General features: G+C 46.5%; 3 protein-coding genes across 6 annotated transcripts; 1 reads left to right on the forward strand and 2 right to left on the reverse strand.

Annotated features, from left to right (window-relative positions):
* Positions 1 to 272: 272 nt before the first annotated feature.
* LOC118312014 lies at positions 273 to 11,262 on the reverse strand. 3 transcript variants are annotated; one of them, XM_035636247.2, is made up of 11 exons: positions 11,090 to 11,262; positions 7,170 to 7,230; positions 4,918 to 5,131; positions 4,702 to 4,816; positions 4,506 to 4,599; positions 4,143 to 4,230; positions 3,919 to 4,052; positions 3,323 to 3,551; positions 2,556 to 2,652; positions 2,348 to 2,411; positions 273 to 1,646 (listed from the first exon to the last, which is right to left on the reverse strand). In XM_035636247.2, exons 3-11 carry the CDS (start codon positions 5,024 to 5,026, stop codon positions 615 to 617), a joined length of 1,962 nt encoding a protein of 653 aa, XP_035492140.2. In that variant the 5' UTR covers positions 5,027 to 5,131; positions 7,170 to 7,230; positions 11,090 to 11,262; the 3' UTR covers positions 273 to 614. The 3 variants fall into 3 exon arrangements, with proteins under 3 accessions (XP_035492140.2, XP_035492141.2, XP_035492142.2); XM_035636248.2 differs by lacking the exon at positions 11,090 to 11,262 and adding an exon at positions 10,083 to 10,761; XM_035636249.2 differs by lacking the exon at positions 7,170 to 7,230.
* A 31-nt stretch (positions 11,263 to 11,293) lies between these two features.
* LOC118312016 (3-mercaptopyruvate sulfurtransferase-like) lies at positions 11,294 to 17,110 on the reverse strand. Its single transcript, XM_035636252.2, has 2 exons — positions 16,321 to 17,110; positions 11,294 to 12,522 (listed from the first exon to the last, which is right to left on the reverse strand). Exons 1-2 carry the CDS (start codon positions 17,093 to 17,095, stop codon positions 12,224 to 12,226), a joined length of 1,074 nt encoding a protein of 357 aa, XP_035492145.2. The 5' UTR covers positions 17,096 to 17,110; the 3' UTR covers positions 11,294 to 12,223.
* A 683-nt stretch (positions 17,111 to 17,793) lies between these two features.
* Positions 17,794 to 20,447, forward strand: rps19bp1 (ribosomal protein S19 binding protein 1). 2 transcript variants are annotated; one of them, XM_035636253.2, is made up of 4 exons: positions 17,794 to 18,044; positions 18,833 to 19,015; positions 19,103 to 19,200; positions 19,595 to 20,447. In XM_035636253.2, the coding sequence occupies exons 1-4, from the start codon at positions 17,990 to 17,992 to the stop codon at positions 19,742 to 19,744; spliced, it is 486 nt and encodes a 161-aa protein (XP_035492146.1). In that variant the 5' UTR covers positions 17,794 to 17,989; the 3' UTR covers positions 19,745 to 20,447. The 2 variants fall into 2 exon arrangements, with proteins under 2 accessions (XP_035492146.1, XP_035492147.1); XM_035636254.2 differs by lacking the exon at positions 17,794 to 18,044 and adding an exon at positions 18,077 to 18,282.
* Positions 20,448 to 20,493: the final 46 nt, after the last annotated feature.

The raw sequence follows: 20,493 nt of genomic DNA on the forward strand, positions 1-20,493 counted from the left end.
AACAGCTATTTATTTTAGATGCATTTCACGCACGAAGTGTTCTACATTATTATCATTATCACTTATAACAGCCTCTGACAACAATGATGGTTGTTGGAGGCTCATTGACACCTACTAACCCCTGAAACTTAATTAAACAAACCGATCATAATAATTTTCTGTTCAGTTCAACTTCCCCCCGATATCACTGTCAAGTTTCATTATGAAGATTGTCTGTCACATCTGTCAACATTGATATTACGTCATTTCATACAGTGAACATCCACAAAAACTTTCCCTTTATAAATATTTATCTTTTATTAAAAAACAAAACAAGTAACCAGGGTAGGTCTGAATAAAGATTTTAACTGAAGCCAATAACTTTGACATCTGCAGTCAGTACATTAAATATTGATGTCATACCAATATAAATCAGTTACATTTATATATACGATATAATGTCAATAAGATATAAATAATATCATAAAAGAATGAAAATTAGCTAAGCATTAAAGTCATCCCTTCCCTCAGAGACATTGCACACTAAATAAATGTGTGATATGATGTTACAACTAACGAACAGGAGTTAAATACACGTGCTTCATGTTTTGCATGTAACGTAGATGAAGAGGTCTCTATCTCGCTTCCTGTCTCGCTGGCATGTATCCATCCCCAGAGGGTTCCATTGACCTGGACACTGCCATCAGAGCGATCCCCCCCACCGTAGAACTTGGACTCGGAGGGAGCGGAGCCGGACTCAAACCCGTCTCGGAGAACTTTGTGGGTTGTGGTTGTGGGAAAGACGTCGCGGAGCGTGGAAAAGCACAGGACGGAGGAAAAGGAGGAGGAGGGAACATGAAGCTTGTGGATTCGGCGGACCTCTCCACGTCTTCCAGGCTCTCCTCGTGGCTCACCTGCTCCTCGCCCCCACTGCTAACCCCCGAATCCAGGCTTGGGAGCTCCGGGTTGCCAGGCTGCAGCCTCTGGACTTGCTCGTAATCAGAACAAACCTGAATGGAACCTTTGCCAAAAACACTTCCACTGCCTCCAAACAGCATCAGAAAATTGACCTTGTTTTCCTTCCCTCCCTCTTTCTCCTCGTCTTTGCACTCTGCCCCCTCGTCATGGCTACCGTCTGCACTGATGCTATCTGCCTCCAGACTCTGTTGACTGACCTCTTCACCAATGCACATACCCGAATCCTCATTCTGGAGCCTGAGGAGCACCTCGACCTGGAGCTTCTCCACCTTCTCATAGTCTGAGATCACCTGCACCGGCTCACTGTTGTCGCGGCCTTTGGAAAGCAACTGTAGGATCTCCAGTTCTTTAAGTCTTTCTTCGTCCCTACCCTCTACTGCATTCCTTCCTTCGCATTGACGACAAACCGGGCCCTGGGGTGTGTCATTGGCGCGGGGTGTCGGATTCCCCGTGGTGGGCAGGGGGACAGGAGGAGGATGATGAGGACACAGCTGGGAGTAACTGGGGTTGGAGAAACTGGAGCTGGTCGACTCGAAGCTGCTGTCGCTGCTCATCTTCTCCGGCAGAGCCGCCTCTTTGCCGCCGAGTATGAAGGCATCCACCTTGGAGATGACCTCTACGGAGACAACATTCTCCAGTGTCAAGGAGGAGCGAAAGGATTCGCTTGTGTAGTAGGGGCTCAACCAGTTCTGAGAGGAGAAAACAGCAAAGGTGCGGCGCGGGCGTGAGAGCAGGCATCGGAAAGGAATCAAAATACAGAATTAATTAAATCCGCACTAGACTTTGTGTTCGTAAGGCTGCAAAACAATGTCTGCAAAAAGGGAAACATACAGTGTTTGTTGTGTTCTTCTTTTCAACCTCTGCTGTATTTCTGCCTTTCGTGGTGTACATGTTTTTCACATTTTTTTTGTCTGGTTTCACTTCCTACATAAGTTTGCACATCCTACCGTTTTGACTCACATCCATCTGTAGTGGGTGTCGTGTTGTTCCATCTTTAAACTGGCACAAATTCATCTCTTTTCATATTGGCAAATGATCACATTAGGATGTACTGTTGGCCTTAGCCTCATCTGCTTTGAAAATATAGGGCCAAATTTTGGTGCGTTTAAATTTCTATTTCTTGCAGCAGGCACTATAACGGCCCAGCACCAAATTAAAGACAGAGACATTATTGGCTCGTCTGCTGAATGTGTAAAATAAGCAATTTTCCAATAACACATTCACTGTAATAATACATCAGGGTTGTGCTGCTTGTTCTAATGCCCCCAAGTGATCACACAAATTAACCACAGCCAATTTAATAGGTTGTAATATCGCTCTCACACCTTTCCACACAAGGTGAAACACAATGATCAATGTGTCTTTGTGAAGATAATAATAACTAACACACCTGGAAATTGACATCCTTAAGGAAGGATTTCCCTGGGTCCGGACGTCTGATCTTCTCGTAGGCCCTTTAAACACAGAATGAGGTCGTTTTTTCACACATTTTTCTTGAAAGCAGAAAACAGATTTGAACATATTGTTGCAACAAAGGTGTAATATCTTTTTTTTCTTTTCCTTTTCTCCTTTCTCTGTGCGTGGCCGCGTCTGCTCACCAGTTGGTTTTGATATTCCTAAAGAGCCCAATGAAAGCCAGACTCAGGGCCAACCCTGCGCCTGCGACGATCATGCCCAGTTGACCTCCAGCAAAATCTGACAAACACAGCAAGTCACAGAAGCTAAGAGGTAAGAATACTGTATTCATCAAAGCACAAATCTGGGTTGTAGGTTTACAAAAAGCGTATTGAAGATGTGTTAGAAGATAATCATCTGTTCTTCTTTGTAGATGTATTGTTCAACAGACAAATCTCTTAAAGGTGACATATTATGCTCATATTCAGGTTCATACTGTTAATTTGGGTGACCACCTGAAAAGGTTTACACGCTTCAGTGAAAAGGCATCAGCGTTCTCATACTGCCCGTTCCTGCAGCTCCTCTTTTCACCCTCTGTCCAAAAAACGCCTGGATTTATTTTAGCCCCTCCCCCCTCCTCCCGATTAGCCCCACTCTGCTCTGATTGGCCAGCTGGCCCAGTCCACGCCCCTTCACCAGAGAAGTGGAGATTCTCTGATTGCGGGCGGGGTTTACCCGCAAAAGAGTCCGACTGTGACATCACAGCGGGAGAGAAACGTGAACCAGTTGTTCAGAGCTTCAGCCTGCAGTTTTTTCGCAGTTTGCGCGCCGGCGGGGCTCCACTTATACACATCTATGTGCACAAATACAATATGTCACCCTTTAATGCAAAATGGAACTCTTGAACGTGGCTTGCATGGACACCGACTGCATTCGTTTAACTAAACCGAATAATTGTGTCCTCATCCACCTGAGAGTGGTTGTGGTGGTGGTGGTTCGGTGATCGGCGCTACAGCTGACACCCATGATGCAGTGGGGCTCCAGTCACTCCACGTGGACTCTCCCCACCGTTCTTCGGCATGCACCCGGACGCGTGCCTCGTGCCTCTCGCCTGGTACGAGCAGATTTGAGTCCAGCTGTGCGTTGCAGTTCACCCCACACGTTCTGGTCGTGGTCTGCTTTTCCTGCACAGACGGATCCTGACAAAGGAGAAACGGGCGTCAGGCGTCACGCGTCACGCCTGCTCGTTCACTGTGCCGTGGCTTTTTCCTACACGTCGTGCGTGAATGTTACGGTGGCCCTGAGGGTCAAAACGCAACAAGAATTTCCGAAAAGCGAGGTTTCCCACAACACAACAACGTTTTTGGCAATATACAGCAATGTGAAGCGTCGTGTTTTGTGGAATGTTGATGTGTTTCGATCCTCAGAGCCACCGTAATAAATCCTTTAACATTCACTCTCAAGGATAACTGTTAAACTCATATCTGCAACACACACACACACACACACACACACATCATGTAATCATGCACTGTATGAATAGAAACAAAGTAAATATATACACACACTCCATGACTGATCCCAGCTTCTCCACTGCAGCTGGCAGGTGTATTTTTTTATCCCCTTATGCTCTTTCACCTGGGGCCTCCAGGAAGCGGTGGTGTCGTTGATGGCGGGTTTCCCCGGAGGATTCAGCTTTACTGAGGAACCACGCAAACATTTTGTCGTCGGTCACCGTGAATCGCCCGCAAGGTTTAAGTTCCCGATGGAGAGTCGTTCATCGTACTCACTGTGGCAAGCTGGCCTGAAGTAAATTTTCAGAATCGGCTTGGCGGGTTTACAGCTCCGGCTTATTGACAGATTATTTCGGGATTTGAACTGAGAACAAAACAATGAAACAAAGAAAATGATATTGCGTGCGCTCACAGACGGACGACAATACCAAATGAAGAAGGAAGATAGCAAAGAGAGTCGGAGCTGCTGGACACAGTTCTTAATGAAATGCTCGTAGATGTATTAGTGCGTCATCGGTGCATGTTGGAACGGCCTAGAGAGGATCAGTCTAGACCTCTCCAGTTTGATGAGCACAGATATGAAATCGATTTTTTCCCCCTACACAGGCTCAAGTAACAGCGGCGGTGATTCAAACTCACGATAAAGTCTTGCTGGAAGACCATGGAGCACTTCTGCAGCGCTGGGACGGAGACGTTGACGGGCTCCAGGTCACAGGAGGCGCTGAACTGATTTCTTCATAAGGACAAACAAAAGAAATCCCATTTCATCTCGCAACCCGCGCGCAACGCTGCTCGCGCGCACGTCCGCGGCGAGCGCGCGCCCGCCTGTCCTTACCTGGAATTCACCAGCGCGGCGCGCAGTGCGCACGGGGCGTCCGCGCGGTCGGACTCGTCCGTGCCGCTCCACGCGCAGGTGATGGTGCGGTTGTAGTCGCTGGTGCAGGTGAGTCCTGCGGGAGCGAGGACACGGGAGAACCCCTCCAAATCAAATTCACCCTCGCCAAAGGGCAACCGCGTCAATCTCAGTCGCCAAAAAAACCAAATCACTCACTTTTATCCCGGCTGTCGGTACAGCTGGGCGCCCCTTCTTGAGGCGCAGCGAGGAGGAGATGATGAAGCAGCAGCAGCGGCAGCAGAGGCCTTCTCCGGCCCCCCTCCATTTGTGGCGTCGCTCAGTCTCCCCCTTGTTTCCGGGGACGTCCGGGTTGACCTGCGGGTCACTGCCTCCTCCTCCTCCTCATCCTGAGCCGATTCGAGAGATGCAGCTGTCGGCGAGTGGCAGAGGGGATGAGGCGCCGCGTTATGTATTTTTGGGGGTGATCTCTTTTTTTTTCTTCTGCACAACCACAAACACCCCTGACCGCGAGCGTGGGAAAAAAGAGACACCGAGGCGACGGAACACCATTGCGACACCGACAGGTGAGCGAGAGAGAAAAAAAGGAAAGCAGAAATAGAAATGAGCTTTGGTTCTGTGGCTGATAAAAAAACAAACCAAAAACGATGCAGACTAATAATAAAGCATAAATATACACTGCCGTTCAAAAGTTGGGGGGTCACCCAGACAGTTTTTGGGGTTTTCCATGAAATCATCAAATGAGTTGCACAATGAATAGAAAATCTAGTCAAGACATTGACGAGGTCAGAAACAATGACTTTTATTTGAAATAATAAGTTTGTCCGTCATAGAATCCTCCTTTTGCAGCAGTTACAGCCGTGCAGACCTTTGGCATCCTAGCGATCAATTTGTTGAGGTAATCTGAAGATATTTCACCCCACGCTTCCTGAAAGACCCCCCCCCCCCCCCCCACACACAAGTTGGATTGGCTTGATGGGCACTTCTTACGTACCATACGGTCAAGCTGCTCCCACAGCAGCTCAACGGGTGTCAAGTGACCCCAAACATTGGAACGGCAGTGTAATTCTGTTTTAGTTTAGACTATTATAATAATAGTTAGTTGGGGGGGACGTCAGAGTCAAAGATTCACTCTGAATTCCTCAACCAGCGTGGAGGACTGGCAGCGCCCTTTACTGTTGCCGTCGTTGTTGTCGCCCAGAACCAGAAGTCGCCCAGTGCCTTTGCGACGGAGCGAGACAACATCCTGCCCCCGCTGCCGTGTCCTCTGTGCGTTGAATACAAGGAATGGAATGAGCAAGATACAACCTGAACTAAAGAGCGCTGAATCTGGACCGGTACCCGCGGCCCCCTCTACAGAACGGGGCCACGACATGAGGCGGTGGTTGCAGGGACAGTTGTTGCGTTGTGTCGTGTTTCGTTGGCCTTTGGATTAGAGAAGGGCGTCCTCCCTGGACACTTTTCATAAAAATCCTGTTTTGGTCCGCTCCACTTTCACAGTTTTCATTTCAAACACTCGTCCCGCGACTGTCCGGCGGCCGGAGTCAAGATGGCGGCCGATCTGAGGTGAGAGAAGCGGCGGAATGTGCGTTCGCCTGTGTCCTCACTTATTTTTCTCGGCGCTCGCGTTGAACGACGGGCTGGTTGAGCTGCACACGACCAGACCAACGCGGACTGACGACACGGGCGCGCTGCGTGACGAATGCCGCCATTATTCAACCACAGGGCGGGGTTTTTCTTTTGCCCCTCCACTAAATGCGTCGTAGCCTGGAAAACCAGAACCGAGCGTCGACCTCGTAGTCGTTTGCTTATCTCAAACGGGTGATGAAACTGAACGTGCTACAAAAAAATAACAAAAAACAGAAAAAAAAACGTTAAAATAAAAACGTAATAAAAGTTTCCATGAGAAAATACGCCCTCGTCTATTCAGAGCCCGCTGCCCACTTGTTCAGGCGTCACGTCCTCTCTCACCACCAACAGGCGACGTGTCAACCATCACATGTTCAGTTCAATTGTGTCTGTGTAACAGGAACTTTACATAGGGAGGTCAATATTACAATATTACAGGAAAAAACCCAACAGAGCCCACAGTGAGCAAAGCACCTGGTGACGGTGGAGAGAAGTAAAAAAAACTCTGACAGAAACCGGACTGAGTTGCGGGCGAGAAATGGGGAAGAGAGGAGAGGTGGGCGGAAAGAGGATGGGAGGTAGAGAAGAGAGAAGAGAGAGAGGACAGTCGTACAGCCGCCGCTTTATTCTCTACCAGACTGACACTTATAATTACAAACAATTACAATCATGTTGTTGTTGTAATAGTAATAATAATATCAATATCAATAATGATGATAATAATAATAATAATAGTAATAATAACAATCATAATAACAATAATAATGAGGCTTTATTTCTGAGCAAAAAGCATGAAATATGAAACTCTTTGAGTGTCTCACCTGTGAGCGAAGCTGCTCGGGGACCTGCTGCGAAGCACCGGTTTCTATTCCGTTTGACGCCCTGCGAGAGAACGTCAGACCAAAATAAGAGCTTTTTCTTGCTTCCTCCTCGAAGGAAAAAAAAAGAAAGAAAAGAAAAACGCCGCCCACTGAACGGAAAGGATCAAACGTACGTATGTTTGCATGCTGCGCAGGCCACTTCAAGGTAAAATCGATGGCTTATCGAGGTGAGTCATGCGTGAACCGGCCCCCTCCCGGAGAAGGGAAACTGTCCATCTCTAGCTCGCGGCTTTTGCCTTCAACTGATGCTTAACTTTGACACGGGTGGATACTGACTCGTTTGGCGTTGAAGCTAGATTTGTACCATTTTTTTTTTTTTTTTTTACTTCCATTCAATTTCACACTCTTTTCCTTCTTTTCTTTCTCAAAGTTTTGCCCTTTTGACGATCAACTGACAGCTGCAGTAGAAACAGTAGCTGCGGGTTTTTTTAATCTGGCCCACATTGACATTTACTGACATATACTGCCAAAAACAGGATGAAAAATAAGTGTGTGTGTGTGTGTGTGTGTGTGTGTTTTCAGGTAGGAATTGTACTTGTGGTAATGTGGTTATTACAACGCCCACCCAGGCCCAAATACAAAAGCAAAAAACATGTATATTTGTAAGAATACATTTCTATGAAAGTTAAAAAGCAAACTTCTCTGTCTTTTTTTCCATCTGCACAGGAGAAGCAACCAGTTTTTCTTTTTCCACCGACTCTTAATGAAGAATAAAGGTCAACGTGTTTTTTTTTTTCTGAGAACCCAAATGTTCCATTACTCTCCGATGTGCACTTCCTGCTCGCGTCACTTCCTGTTCTAAACTACGGCACTAATCAGACCACAAGTCGTGACCTCGTCGCAAACCGCACACTTATCTCCCCGGTGAGGGATGAACTAAAGCCGAATTGCATTACCTCCCCAACTGTGCGCTTTATTGGAAACCGGTGAATGTGTCAATAATCAGGAAGTCCACATGTTCCTGATAACTGAAAAGAACTGAAGATGAACTGAACAGGAGGGTCGACATTTTTTAAACTCCGATATAAATTTGCAGTAGTTCTTTGTCGTTTCTGTTGCAGAGTCAAATGAACTTTAGAGTTTGAAGCTACCAAAAAAAGTCCAAATAGGGTTCTTAGGGGTCGCAGGTCGTATGGGCAAGTCGTCTATGCCGAGCGGCTGGTGGTAGTGATGCCCGCTTCGCCGAGAGCTTCGGCCAATCGATGGCCCCGCGAGACGAGGGGTCACCATCAGCTGGGCCGGAGGAGCGAGCTCGCTGGCGGTCGAGGTTCAGACGGCAAGGAGTCGAAAGCGGAAAACAAGAGCAGACGCTGGCGTCGCTTTCCAGCTCTCTGCCAGGAGAGGAACGACGTGCGATTGGTTGAGCTTGCCACGTCTCTACCGACAGGACTATAACCCGACTAATAGCCCCTTTGAAAGGGGGCAAAGTTACAGTTCAAAGGGTCAACGTAGCCTACGAGCAATGTGTGAAGAGGGTTCCCCGGCTCTGGCCGGAGTTTTCTTTTGTACCTGAGGAAAAACACATTTTCCCCCCGACTTGCGCAGAATAACCAAAGTTTGGACCCGAGGGCCAAACTTTGAGCATTCTCTGAGACCGAGGTGCGTTGTATCTGAGGGTTAGTATATTTATCTGTCTCCCTCTGACGTTCGGCGGACTTCCCCCATCACCGGCTCCAGCGGTCGAAATGAAAAGAGATGACAATCTTTCTCTCATTTCTCCGTTTCACAGAGATACCGGCGCAAAAAAAAAAGAATAAGAAAAAGAAACCGCACCAATTACACACGCACACTTGGCAGACACACGAAACCACTTCCGAACCCTCGTCTCTTCCCAGAAAGCAACTGTTGTTTCTTGAGAGAAAAAAACCCCACAACTGTTGACTCTCCAGCAAACGCTAAGGAAGAGCAAATGCGATTGAGGACGTGCGATGGCGTCGACGTCCCAGCGACCCTTGCCCTCAATGCAACATCGGCATGTGGACATAGTCTAATGTTCCCACACATACCACGTCTCTCATTTTCAAAAACACTCCCACCCCCCCCCGACATACCTGCTTTTCTCTTTCTTGACAACAACTCTATCTTTTATGTCTTAAAGCTTGAGAGTAACTGTATGAAAGACATGTCATGATTTATCCCAGAGACCTTTAAAATCCAAAGTCACGAAAACCTGGAGCCAATCCCAGCTGACGTTGGGCGAGAGGCAGGGTTCACCCTGGACAGGTCGCCAGCCTATCACAGGGCCACATACAGAGACGGACAACCATTCACTCTCACATTCACACCTACGGTCAATTCAGAGTCTCCAATGAACCTGACCCCATTCTGCATGTCTGTGGACTGTGGGAGGAAGCCGGAGAACCCGGAGAGAACCCACGCACACACGGGGAGAACATGCAAACTCCACACAGAAAGGCCCTGGTTGGTTCGAACCGGGACTGGAACCCAGAACCTTCTCGCTGAGAGGCGATAGTGCTGACCACTACGCCACCGTGAATATTTTCAGTGAAAAATCAAAGATATAGATCTATGTTTAACATTGTCTCCCACAATGATGCCCTCGCAGCTGTCAACTCTCGTTTCATTGGAAGGCCTGAAGAGGTCACGCGCGGCGACAGCCACAGAAAGGACTCATTTAACTCTTGTGAAGGATGTCGTCATCGCCGATGTACTCCGTAAGACACACGTATGCACTGAACGCCTGTAATCACTTCTAATCTCGTTTTCTCTCAACCCGCGAACCGACCGCACCCGGCCTTAATCATCCTTTAAATCATCCACCACCACCAGCTGACGTGGCAGCGATTTCCTGCCGCCTCGCTCGAGCGCGGAACTGGTCGAAGGGACCCCTACCTGCTGGGCATCCGTGCTGCCGCTCACGGACAAAGCGGCCGATACGCTGCGTCCATGTCTTTGGACTCGGGTTGCGCTGAAAAAAAAGGGTTTGTCTCTGTTCCGGGCGATGGCAGATGACTGACAGGAAGGCTCTCGGAGCAGAGAAAGAAGAAAAAAAAGCCCAACCAAGCGCGTGGTTAGTGTGGTTCCCCTGCATGCAGCGTGAAAGTGGTATCTGGGTGACACGGTATCCATGTGTCGAGAATTGAGAAACGACAGGATGGAAACCCCTTTTCTGGCCTGCGATACTTTCCATTCCCCTTTTGGTTTTTTTTCTTTTTAACACCTTCATCGCATGAGCTACAGGCCCGGCAGAAACCCCTTTGCCTCTTGGAGATCTCAGTGTGTCACAATCGCGGAAGCGAACAGAAAGAAGCGTGTGCTTTCCCAAACCAGACCCTCAAATAACCTCCACAACAACCCCCCTTTGAAAACAACAACAAGAACAACAACCCTCTCAGGATGCTTCATTTCATGCCTCCATTTCCCCTTCCATTTCAAACCTAACGGGTTTCCATTTCGGAGTTAAACCAGACAGTTGATACCGAGTCTCGTGCATTGAAACGTTGCATTCTCAACAGACGCTGAGGTTGGTGGGAGAAACTGTAGCTGCACGTGTCCGACGCCGGGCGCGAGCTCGGACGACCGCTGTGCCACGTGGTGACAAAGCTGCGGAGGTCCTCTGGCGCCCTCCGGTGGGGAAACCCGTCGAGCTCCCCCCCCCCCCCGGTCGACAGCAGCACGTAGGTCCGTTGAAATGATATCGTAGCAACAACAACAGAAATAGTTTAAAGTGCTTGTAATTGTCCCAATATATATTTTGTCAAGTCTATTAACTTGCCCTCGTTTTCTCAATTGGATTTTTGAGAGATTGAATTGTTTGGCGGTGTGCCCTGCCGACCGGACTCCGAGCTCGCAGCGAGATACAGGCTAACATTGTTCCTCTGTCGGGTCAACGCACTCACCGGTTGGTGCCAGGATAAGGCGGCTACTCCCTCGGGCTGGAGCGGCGGAGATAAGGGGACGAAGTCGACGCCTCTCCCTGTGCCGCTCGCACAGAGTCCATCCGAAGAAAGAAGGACCCGGGGGCCGAGCCGCTCACAAGTGACCTTTGCCTGGTGCGTGGCCACTTGTTAAGCTTTTGAGAAAAAGAGGAAGAAAATACCTTGTGTTGTGTCACTTCCCCTTTTATTCGGAAACACATGTCATCCAGCGTGATTAATTTAACAGTGAAGTGTGACTCGACATTGCACATCTACATTTACAGAAACTGCAGCGACCAGAAGATACGAGCTACTCCGTTTTTTCCGGGTAATAGGAATTCGCCGGACGCTCCGGGTGCCGAGTGTGTCGCCGCCCATTGCTCCTCAAACGGCAGAGTTGCGATTCTGAATTTCCATGTTTCCTGTTCACAATCTGCTCGGGGGGGGGGGGGAATCGTGTCAAACTAACATGCGGAGTTGCTGATCACATGGAGGGGTACATTCTTTAAATGATTTGTCACCGACCAACAAAACCTGGACACCGTTCAAGTTGCCCCGCCCCCCCCCCCCCCCAAAAGAATTAAATAAATAAATACAGATGATCAAATATTATAAAAATGATTATCTTTCCAAATAGTGTCTAGTAACTGTTGTGATGTGAACAATAACCTGAATTGGCCAAGCAGATGACGGAAGGAGGAATGTCGAAGGAATAGCTTTTACAGAGGGGCGCTGATGCCGATCCGTCGACCGTCAGCTGATGTCGGGCACCGCGGCTCGTACGTGGTCCACTACTACTCAGAGGAATCGGACGAGACGAAGCGTCTGAGTCGAGATCATTCAGGGGCGGCGCTGGTCACCTGCGGGCCGGGCCGGGCCGGGCCACCCGTCTTTGTGCTCAGCGTGAGAATGGTCCAATCCAATCTCGATAATTAAGCAAATGATTCCCATAATGTCAAACTACTCCTTCAAACCTGAAGCCCACTTCAGGGGGCTTCAAGGCGAGCAAAGGACACCCCCCCCCCCCCCCCCCCCCCCTCGCTGTCAGTCCGTCCCGGTCCGATGCGGTCTCGGAAACCGCCAAACACGCCTCCTCGTAGCCGCCTCGGCACGAGATCACAGACGCTTGCCCCGTCCCTCGGACACGACGTGCTCGGGGGCGGCGCGCGCGTACCACTCCGACCACCCGCCGTCGTACACCGACACCCCCGGGTGGCCGCACTCGTGGGCCGCCAGCGCCACGTGGCACGCCGTCACGGACGAGCCGCACGAGGCGCAGAGCGGGCGGCGGAGGTCGACGCCCGCGCGGGCGAACAGCGCCCGGAGCTGCTCCCTGGGCAGGAAGTGACCCGACGGGGACAGGAAGGAGTCGAAGGGCACGCTGACGGAGCCGGGGATGTGGCCGGGCTCGGTGTCTGTCGAATTGACAAGAGAGAGGGAGGAGAAGAGGGTTAGAGATGAGGGGAGGACAACTTTAAAAACCGCTCTCCGCCTCCACAAACTCCGAATAGACGACACTATTTTATCTCACTTCCCGATTCCAGTGAAGCGCGGGCGCGTGTGTCAGAGAGGGAGTACGAGGCCGGCGAGCATAAGCGGTGTCGCATCTTTCCAGCTGCACGCACGGCTCACACTCACACATTACATTATAAAAATAGATGGGGCCAATGTCTGGAATGAGCGATTGAGGTTTCCATTCAAATATTCCCTCATTCGCCAAAAGAAAAAGAGAAACACATTGAATGAATCACCCTGTGTGATCATTAACAAGACTATGAAGCAAATATATTCAATTCAATTTCATTTGTATAGCGCCATATCACAACATACATTGTCTCAAGGCACTTTACATAGTAAGGTCCATATTAAAATAGTGAGGTCAATATTAAAATAGTGAGGTCAATATTAAAATAGTGAGGTCAATATTAAAATAGTGAGGTCAATATTAAGTTAAAGAAAAATGCCGTTTTTATTGTTTTGTTTTAGATTTTTTTTACAAAAAGAAAATCCCCAAATTGAATTTATTTTTCTCCGGTGGTCGATGATAAATGTGTCAGCAGAGTTCTGTACAGTACTGTACAGTGTAATATCGCTAACCATGAGTTTACTTGTAAACACATTCTCTCAAAAAAACTTTAAAAAAAAAATCATAAAAGACAAACTTCTCAAATGTTAAACGTGGTCTAAACATAAGCAGAGTTTGAGTAGTTTTTATGAAAAAATAAAAGGTCAAAATTCTACAATTTCTTCTTAAAATGAATATTTAATTGAATATTCTCTGGTTTCTTTGCTCCTCTGTGACGGTAAAACGCAACATATTTGGTGTGTGGACAAAAACAAAACATCATCTCAGGGTTTGAAAGACATGATCGACAGTATGAACCAAACAGATTAATGGATTATGAAAATAATCATCAGGTGCAGCTGTTTTGAAATATGTGATTACACTATGAATCTGAATCTGGTCTCAGCTTTTGGTTCATCCATTGTAAAAAAAAAAGGGTATTTGTAACACAAAAAAATAAAAAAAATGGTCAAAAAGTGATCAATATATGTCGCAATATAATTTGACAGTAGCCTTGAGCTTCTCTTTCGCTGCATTGGAAACATCTCTATTGAATGGCTGTTTGCCTGAGGTCAAAGTTCACTGCTGACACTGCTTCCACATTGGGAGTTTCACCTGTGGATGTGTGTATCTACAGTGTTTGTGTGTGTGTGTGTGTGTGTGTGTGTGTGTGTGTGTGTGTGTGTGTGTATATATGATATACGTGTGTGTGTTTGTGTGAAGTCTAGAAGATGAAGATAAGGCACGTACTTATCGCGGCACACAGACCGTTATCGACAACATCTACCTGTGTAGACCATCAACTCATTCCCTGCTACTGTCCTCCTGTGTGTGTGTGTGTGTGTGTGTGTGTGTGTGTGTGTGTGTGTCTGTGTGTGTGTGTGTGTGTGTGTGTGTGTGTGTGTGTGTGTGTGTCGGTGGGGGTCAGTGACTGTAGATAACCAGCGTGCTTATGCAAGCGTGTCCTGTCTGCTCGCCGTGTGTTTGTGTTGTTCAGTGATTCGGGCCCAGAGTGTTTGTCCAGAATAAACTCTGCAGAAAGGCCACACACAAGGAAGTCGCGCAGCGAGTGGCTCGCTCTGGTTTGTGTCGCGTCCCACGCTGAGCCCGCACACTGTCCGGGAACGACTGACCAACGTCTGTTTGTTTGTTGAACGATCCATCTGTTATCAGGCTGTGATATTTCAGGCGACGCTGGCGAGATTAAAAAAATAAAAATAAATCTAAATACTGTATTTGCGTGTTCAGAAACTTAAATGTAAAAACTTTAACTGTCCGAACAACTATGACAAAAGTCTTGCATCTCAATTTGCGGGGTAAAATTGTGGAACAGTCTGCATGTTTAACTAAAGCAATGTCCAAGCATTGTCCAGTTTTAAAAAAAATTATAAAGATATGACCCTATTTAACAAAAATTATAAAGATATGACCCTATTTAACAAAAATTATAATGATATGACCCTATTTAATACAGGTGATGAAGAAGGGTTTTGATCACCAGTCGTGTGTAGGTGTGTGTATATGTATGTATGGTATGTGTATATATTTATGTTAATGTGTATATGCTTATTAATTGGTCTGTCTTCAAGACAATTAAGGTCCTATGTATATTGTTCTGTAAATCTAGTTCTGTATTTAACTGTAAATATGTAACTGTGGGTGTGATAGGTGACAAGTATGTCAAGCTCTATAATTGTATTCAGTTATTGTAAATAATGATTTCATAATTAAGGGGAAGGATCAAATAAGTTTATTAATTGTCCCTGCTCCTTTTCCCACATGTGAATTACACTTTCTCTTCTATATTTGTTGGATACGTTTTCAAAAACAGCTGTTGTCTTTTCTCTTGTTGTTGAACTTTACACTTGACATTCTGACAATACGAGACGGTTTATGACGTAAACAATTTAACGTCTTTTTTCTTCCATTACACTATCGATGTTTTGTAGAAACAACAAATGCGAAACATTCTCTCGAAACCATTTTGCAGTTTTCTTCATCTCGCTACGTTCAAATCATCGGACAAACCTGGCGACTTGCTAAAAGACTTCCAGTGACGTTTTTTTAAAAACAAAAGCCAACGGACGCGTCACAACGTCACGTGTGCTCTCGTGCGGTATCTCCTCCACTGATCAGACCAATGAGTGAACAGTGTCTCGACCAGCGCGAGCACGTGTGACTTGGTGGATGCGATCGATAAGGCCGGACTCATTCAGCTTGATATTTATGTAACTTAACATGGAAAACGTTGGGCTCTTTTGGATGAGCATGTTTTTCGGCTAAATTGAAAGCGATGGAAACAGCTTTGCGAGTATATATTTTTTAAACCGGTTATCACATGACTTGAGAGTTAAGTGCCACAAATATATGAATCAAATCGTGAGTCATGCTCTCACTTGTTTCCAACACTAATGGTAAAAAAACCCACATCATTTCTCAGGTAATCTTCATCATCACCATCGTCCTTTGGTCCTGAGGTACAGGCCTCCATTATTGTTATCAGATAACGTAAGCCTATATTACTCCCAATCGTGTAAGAAGGCCTGTCACGATTATTACGTCACCGACTTATCTCACAATACATGAATATGAACTCAGTCCTTCTTCATTGACCTCCATAACAGTCGTCGTGTCTACGCGTGTGTTGGTGGACACGGGAATGGAGGTCAAGGACGGTCCAGCAAAGTCTCGCTGCTTCTGTCCACTCATCTGTTCTCGCCGTATGATTAATAAATCACTGGTTTGGTCCATAAAAAGGTCATAAAAATATGGACGCCTTCGTATTTTTGTCTTTCGTTTTTGTCCGAGGCCGGAGCACGAGTCGAATCTCTGGATAACATTTCTCTCCGCAGCGATTCAAGCACTTTTCAAACCCTTAGAAACGCAACTTTAAAACTCAAGCATTTCCAAGGATTTCAAGTACGAACCCTGTGTGCACGACATGGGTGAGGTGACTGTGCATTGATCATTTTCTATAGAGACGAGACGTGTCATTTGATTCCATAACTGACCTGTTTCTGTTTGGAGGAAGGAGGCGTACAAAGAAAACTCCCACACAGGCCATGATTTACTGTGCAAGGATGAAAAGCAATGTCCTCAAGGACGCAGCCCACGCTTGGGTTCAGTACAGACCCCGTGGAGGACTTACTGTCTCTGGGCTCGGCGTCCAGTCCTCGGAACCTGCGCGTCGGCCGCGCGTCCACCACCTGGAACTCCTCGGCGTGCAGGTTGTCCAGCATCTGCCCGTAGCCGCGGACCCAGGCGCGGTTCAGCGAGGCCTGGAAGCGGCGCGGCGCGGGCCGGACGCGCGCGTCGCTCACGGGTCGCCCCTCCCGCAGCCAGCCCCTCAGGCCGCCGTCGAGCAGCGACACGGCGCCGTGGCCGAACGCGCGGAACATCCACCACACGCGCGGCGCCGAGAAGGCGCCGAACTCGCTGGCGTCGTACACCACCACGTGCGTGTCGCCGCCGACGCCCAGGTCGCCCGCGTAGTCCGCGAACGCCTCCTCCGACGGCAGCATGTGGTCCAGCGGCGACGTTCGGTCGCAGCACCGGTCGATGTCGAAGAAGGACGCGCCGGCGATGTGCCTCTTCTGGAACTCGCTCTTGGCGTTGCGCCGCAGCTTGGGCAAGTACCAGGACGTGTCCAGGACGCGCACTTTGCCCTGCGCCTTGGCGGCCTCCGCGAGCCACTTGGAGGTGACCAGTGCCCTCGCTTGATGCGCCATGGTTAATGATGCTGCGGACGAACCCAGGCAGGCAGGCCAGGCTCCAAGTTTTGTAAAAAAAAACAAAAAACAAAGTGCTGTGCCAAAGGTTGAAGGGAGCGAGGGAGAGCGACGGGCAACACGCCCCCCAACGGAGCGAGCAACAGCTGGAAGTGAATGGTGGCGCGTAACAGAGCAGGGCCGGTCCCGAGGCATCAGCGAACTAAGCGGCTGCTTAGGGCCCCCTGGCCACAGCCATTATTCATGATTTTTCTCTTCGTGCATTCATTAATTTGCGAGTGACATTATTACAACTGCTGAGTCTCGCCTTTGTTGGAGCACTATTGGTCTTTTTCTTTTGATTCTATAATTACAATCTGTGGAGTTAACATCTTTATTTTCATTTTTTTAAGTATATTTCTCAAGGTGTATTTTTTTAGGCCTTGCAGCTGGTTATATATATATATATATATATATATATACCCCCTCCAAGCAACAGGCAAATCCACAATCATGCCCCAGTAGAACTGACTTTGCTGTTGTCTTTAGGCTGATTATATTTTTTGGACAACTATTATTATCTCCACCATAAAATATCCCCCAGCTCATTTTTAAAAAATAAATTCTTTTAATAACCTACGATTGTCCTTCTACCTAGTCGTAGTCATAGTCTTGTTTTACACATGATCTTAATGCTGCAATACATGTTTTTAATATTTGTAATTTTTTCAGAACATGTCCTTGTGTTGATGCTTTTATTCTGGGTCACTTAAATGGTTTCCTAGTTTCTATATTAATATTATTGTTATTATTATTGAAATTATTATTATTATTATTATTATTATTAGTAGTAGTAGTAGTAGTAGTAGTAGTAGTGGCAGTGTCTTCTGGTAGGCTGTGGTAGTAATCGTTACAAAAGTAATACGGTAGGAACCCTTTGTTCGACATCTTTTCCAGCCGGTTGGTTTTAATCGGTGCACACGAGGGGCGCTACTATCCGGATGTTGATGGGCTCACACATGTTGCGGTTCAGCAGTGCGCTCAGCTTGTGGTCGATGTAGCTCGTATTAATACAAAATCCTCAGAGCGTTTCCTTTGTCAAACATCACGATGTCCGCGGCGTTGGTCAGGAAAGGACTGGAGCTGCTCAGCGATGATAGCAACGGTTGGTTTCAGCCTCTTAGCTTGCGAGCTAACCTACATTAGCGAGTGTGCCCCGCTAAATGAGTCCTGCGATTTCTGATGCTCATAATTGCTTTATCTGTGCAGACATTTTTATTATTATACGAAATATGAACAAACACAGAAGTTAAGGAGCAGCAATTAAAACAAATAAAGGTCTTTATTCTTCCCTATGAACCATCCAGACCCCGGTCTACTGTGTGTTCCCAGAACCAAACAAGGTGAAGCAGCATTCAGTCGTTAGGCTCCTCACCTGTGGAACACACTTCCTGAACACCTGAGATGTGCTGAAAACACTCAGCTCATTTAAATCAGGCCTAAAAAACACTCTTCACTCTACACCCTTTCCTATAAATGAATCTTAATAATGAATTCTTGTCTTTTAAATGCACTTTTATTGCTATTAAATCATGTTTTATTGCTCTGGTGTAAATATCGATTTTAATGTAATGCTTTCATTTTAATGTCTCAATATTTTGCTTTAATTCAAAATGTTAATGTCTTTGTCTTAATGTAATTCAATGTCTCTGTAAAAGCACTCTGCGTTACCTTGTGTATGAATTGTGCTATACAAATAAATGTGCATGGCCTTGTATTGCCTTTGGAAAATGGCAAAAAAAACAACCAATCTGACCAGTTTTGAAGTTCTCATCAAAAAACGTCACTGTGAAAGTTTTTAGCCAACTGGCGCATCAGTAACCCCGGGCACCAAGAGGAATGCAAATGGCTTGTTCACGTTTGGTGTTCTGTCTTCTGTCTCTCTTTGTTCAGCAAAGAAGAAGAAGAACAAGCAGAAGAAGAAGAAGCAGCAGACGCCCAGCTCGGCCACTGTGATGGAGCTGGTGAGCACCAACCGGCAGGGGGTCACGAAGCAGAAGAAACGGCTGCAGGGTCGCCTGGGCCCCGGCAAGAGCAGGGCCACCGTCAAAGACAAGAGGATCAAGTCTGCAGTGGGTCCGTCTGCTCGTGGTCCTGTTATATATTATATTATCTGTTCTATTTTGCTCTGAACTCTTGTATCTCCTTTCATGTTTACTGTAGAAGAGTTTAGGAAGAAGGAAGGGAAGAGCCACATGAGTGCAAACCTCAAGTACTTCATCAACACCGGATGCAAAGCGACAGATTCGGACACTCTGAAGGTAAGAAGAGCCTCGACCGTGCGCCCGTTACAGCTGTCATCTTATCTGTATTGAAATTTAATTCAGTTTTGAGCACCCATCAAAACCTTTTTTTGACTGGAAGTGCATGTTCTTTTTCCCCCATATTCTTTGTATTGTGCAATATCACTACGAGAGCTGCAATAATTAATCGATTAGTAATCGACTACCAAATTATTTGCCAACTATTTTGATAATCGATTTACCGGTTCAAGTAGTTTTTATTAAAAAATAGTCAAAATTCTCTGATTTCAGCTTCTTAAATTAATATTTTCTGGTTTCTTTACTCCATTTTCTGGAGTTCATTTGTTAAAAAAAAATAACTACTGTCTTATCTATTCAAACGAGTTAATTGATTGCTCCTCTTCTCACTTAGATACAGAGTCACAATACAGGGAGACAGTCCAGGAACCGCCCGGTCCGAACCGCCAAGAAGCCCAAGGAGCCACAGTCGTTGTTCACAGAGGAGGAGTTCCAGCAGTTCCAAAAGGAATACTTTGGCAGGACTGTCGAGGAGAAGAAATGAAGCGCACACACTCAAACACAAAGACAAACACAAGACATTGCAGCCTAAGAGGAGAAAACAGAGCTGCTCAAAAATAGATTTCTGAACCAGGTTGTATTCTGGAAGTTGGATCTACTTCACGTCTCATGAATGGCCCAAAAACTTTTATAGGCTGAATCCATGCTGGCGTAAGGATTTTGATACACACACGGGGAACATTTGATTTACCTCCCTCAATAATATCAAGAGTTTCATTCCAAATTTAGCGTCGTCAGACGAGCATTAGTTCATGTTTAGGATTTCTGTAGATGGTTGACTGATAGCAGTTATTAATTATGTTCAGGCAGTTGTAATTTGTCTTAAGTTTTGCTTTTTCAACTGTTTTTGACCCAATATCATAGTCAAACATCTCATTTGTGTCATTAGTCACCAGGTTTAAAAATTAAACTTACATTAGATTTGTCAAGAAAAGATACAGATACATGCAACTTCTCCATAAGTTGACATATATATTTCTTATATATATATATATATATATATATATATTGTTATGACCACCTCCAGTCCCAATTTCAATTGGGATTGACCACTTTATACTGGAATGTATTGTTCTGTTCTGTACAAGACAGTAAAATGTTGCTGTTTTTTGCCGTTGCAACAATGCAAAGTTGTGTGGTGCGAGAGAAAACTAATAAATGATACAATTTTGTCCTTTTCACCCAAATTCCGATGAATTTGTCACGTCACATTTTAATAATGCTCTCATTATG

Source organism: Scophthalmus maximus, chromosome 8 (assembly GCF_022379125.1).
Source record: "Scophthalmus maximus strain ysfricsl-2021 chromosome 8, ASM2237912v1, whole genome shotgun sequence".
Taxonomy (NCBI): Eukaryota; Metazoa; Chordata; class Actinopteri; order Pleuronectiformes; family Scophthalmidae; genus Scophthalmus; species Scophthalmus maximus.

Excerpts from the sequence above, each read along its gene's own strand:
- LOC118312016 (XM_035636252.2), bottom strand. The coding sequence starts at position 17,095 with ATGCCTCGGGACCGGCCCTGCTCTGTTACGCGCCACCATTCACTTCCA. Across the intron at positions 12,523-16,320 it reads GGACGCCGAGCCCAGAGACA|ACACCGAGCCCGGCCACATC; the intron begins GTAAGTCCTCCA and ends TCAATTCGACAG.
- rps19bp1 (XM_035636253.2), top strand. The coding sequence starts at position 17,990 with ATGTCCGCGGCGTTGGTCAGGAAAGGACTGGAGCTGCTCAGCGATGAT. Across the intron at positions 18,045-18,832 it reads GCTCAGCGATGATAGCAACG|CAAAGAAGAAGAAGAACAAG; the intron begins GTTGGTTTCAGC and ends CTCTTTGTTCAG. Across the intron at positions 19,016-19,102 it reads GAGGATCAAGTCTGCAGTGG|AAGAGTTTAGGAAGAAGGAA; the intron begins GTCCGTCTGCTC and ends TGTTTACTGTAG.
- LOC118312014 (XM_035636249.2), bottom strand. The coding sequence starts at position 5,026 with ATGGAGGGGGGCCGGAGAAGGCCTCTGCTGCCGCTGCTGCTGCTTCAT. Across the intron at positions 3,552-3,918 it reads GCTGGGATCAGTCATGGAGT|GATCCGTCTGTGCAGGAAAA; the intron begins GTGTGTATATAT and ends CTCCTTTGTCAG. Across the intron at positions 1,647-2,347 it reads TTAAGGATGTCAATTTCCAG|AACTGGTTGAGCCCCTACTA; the intron begins GTGTGTTAGTTA and ends TTCTCCTCTCAG.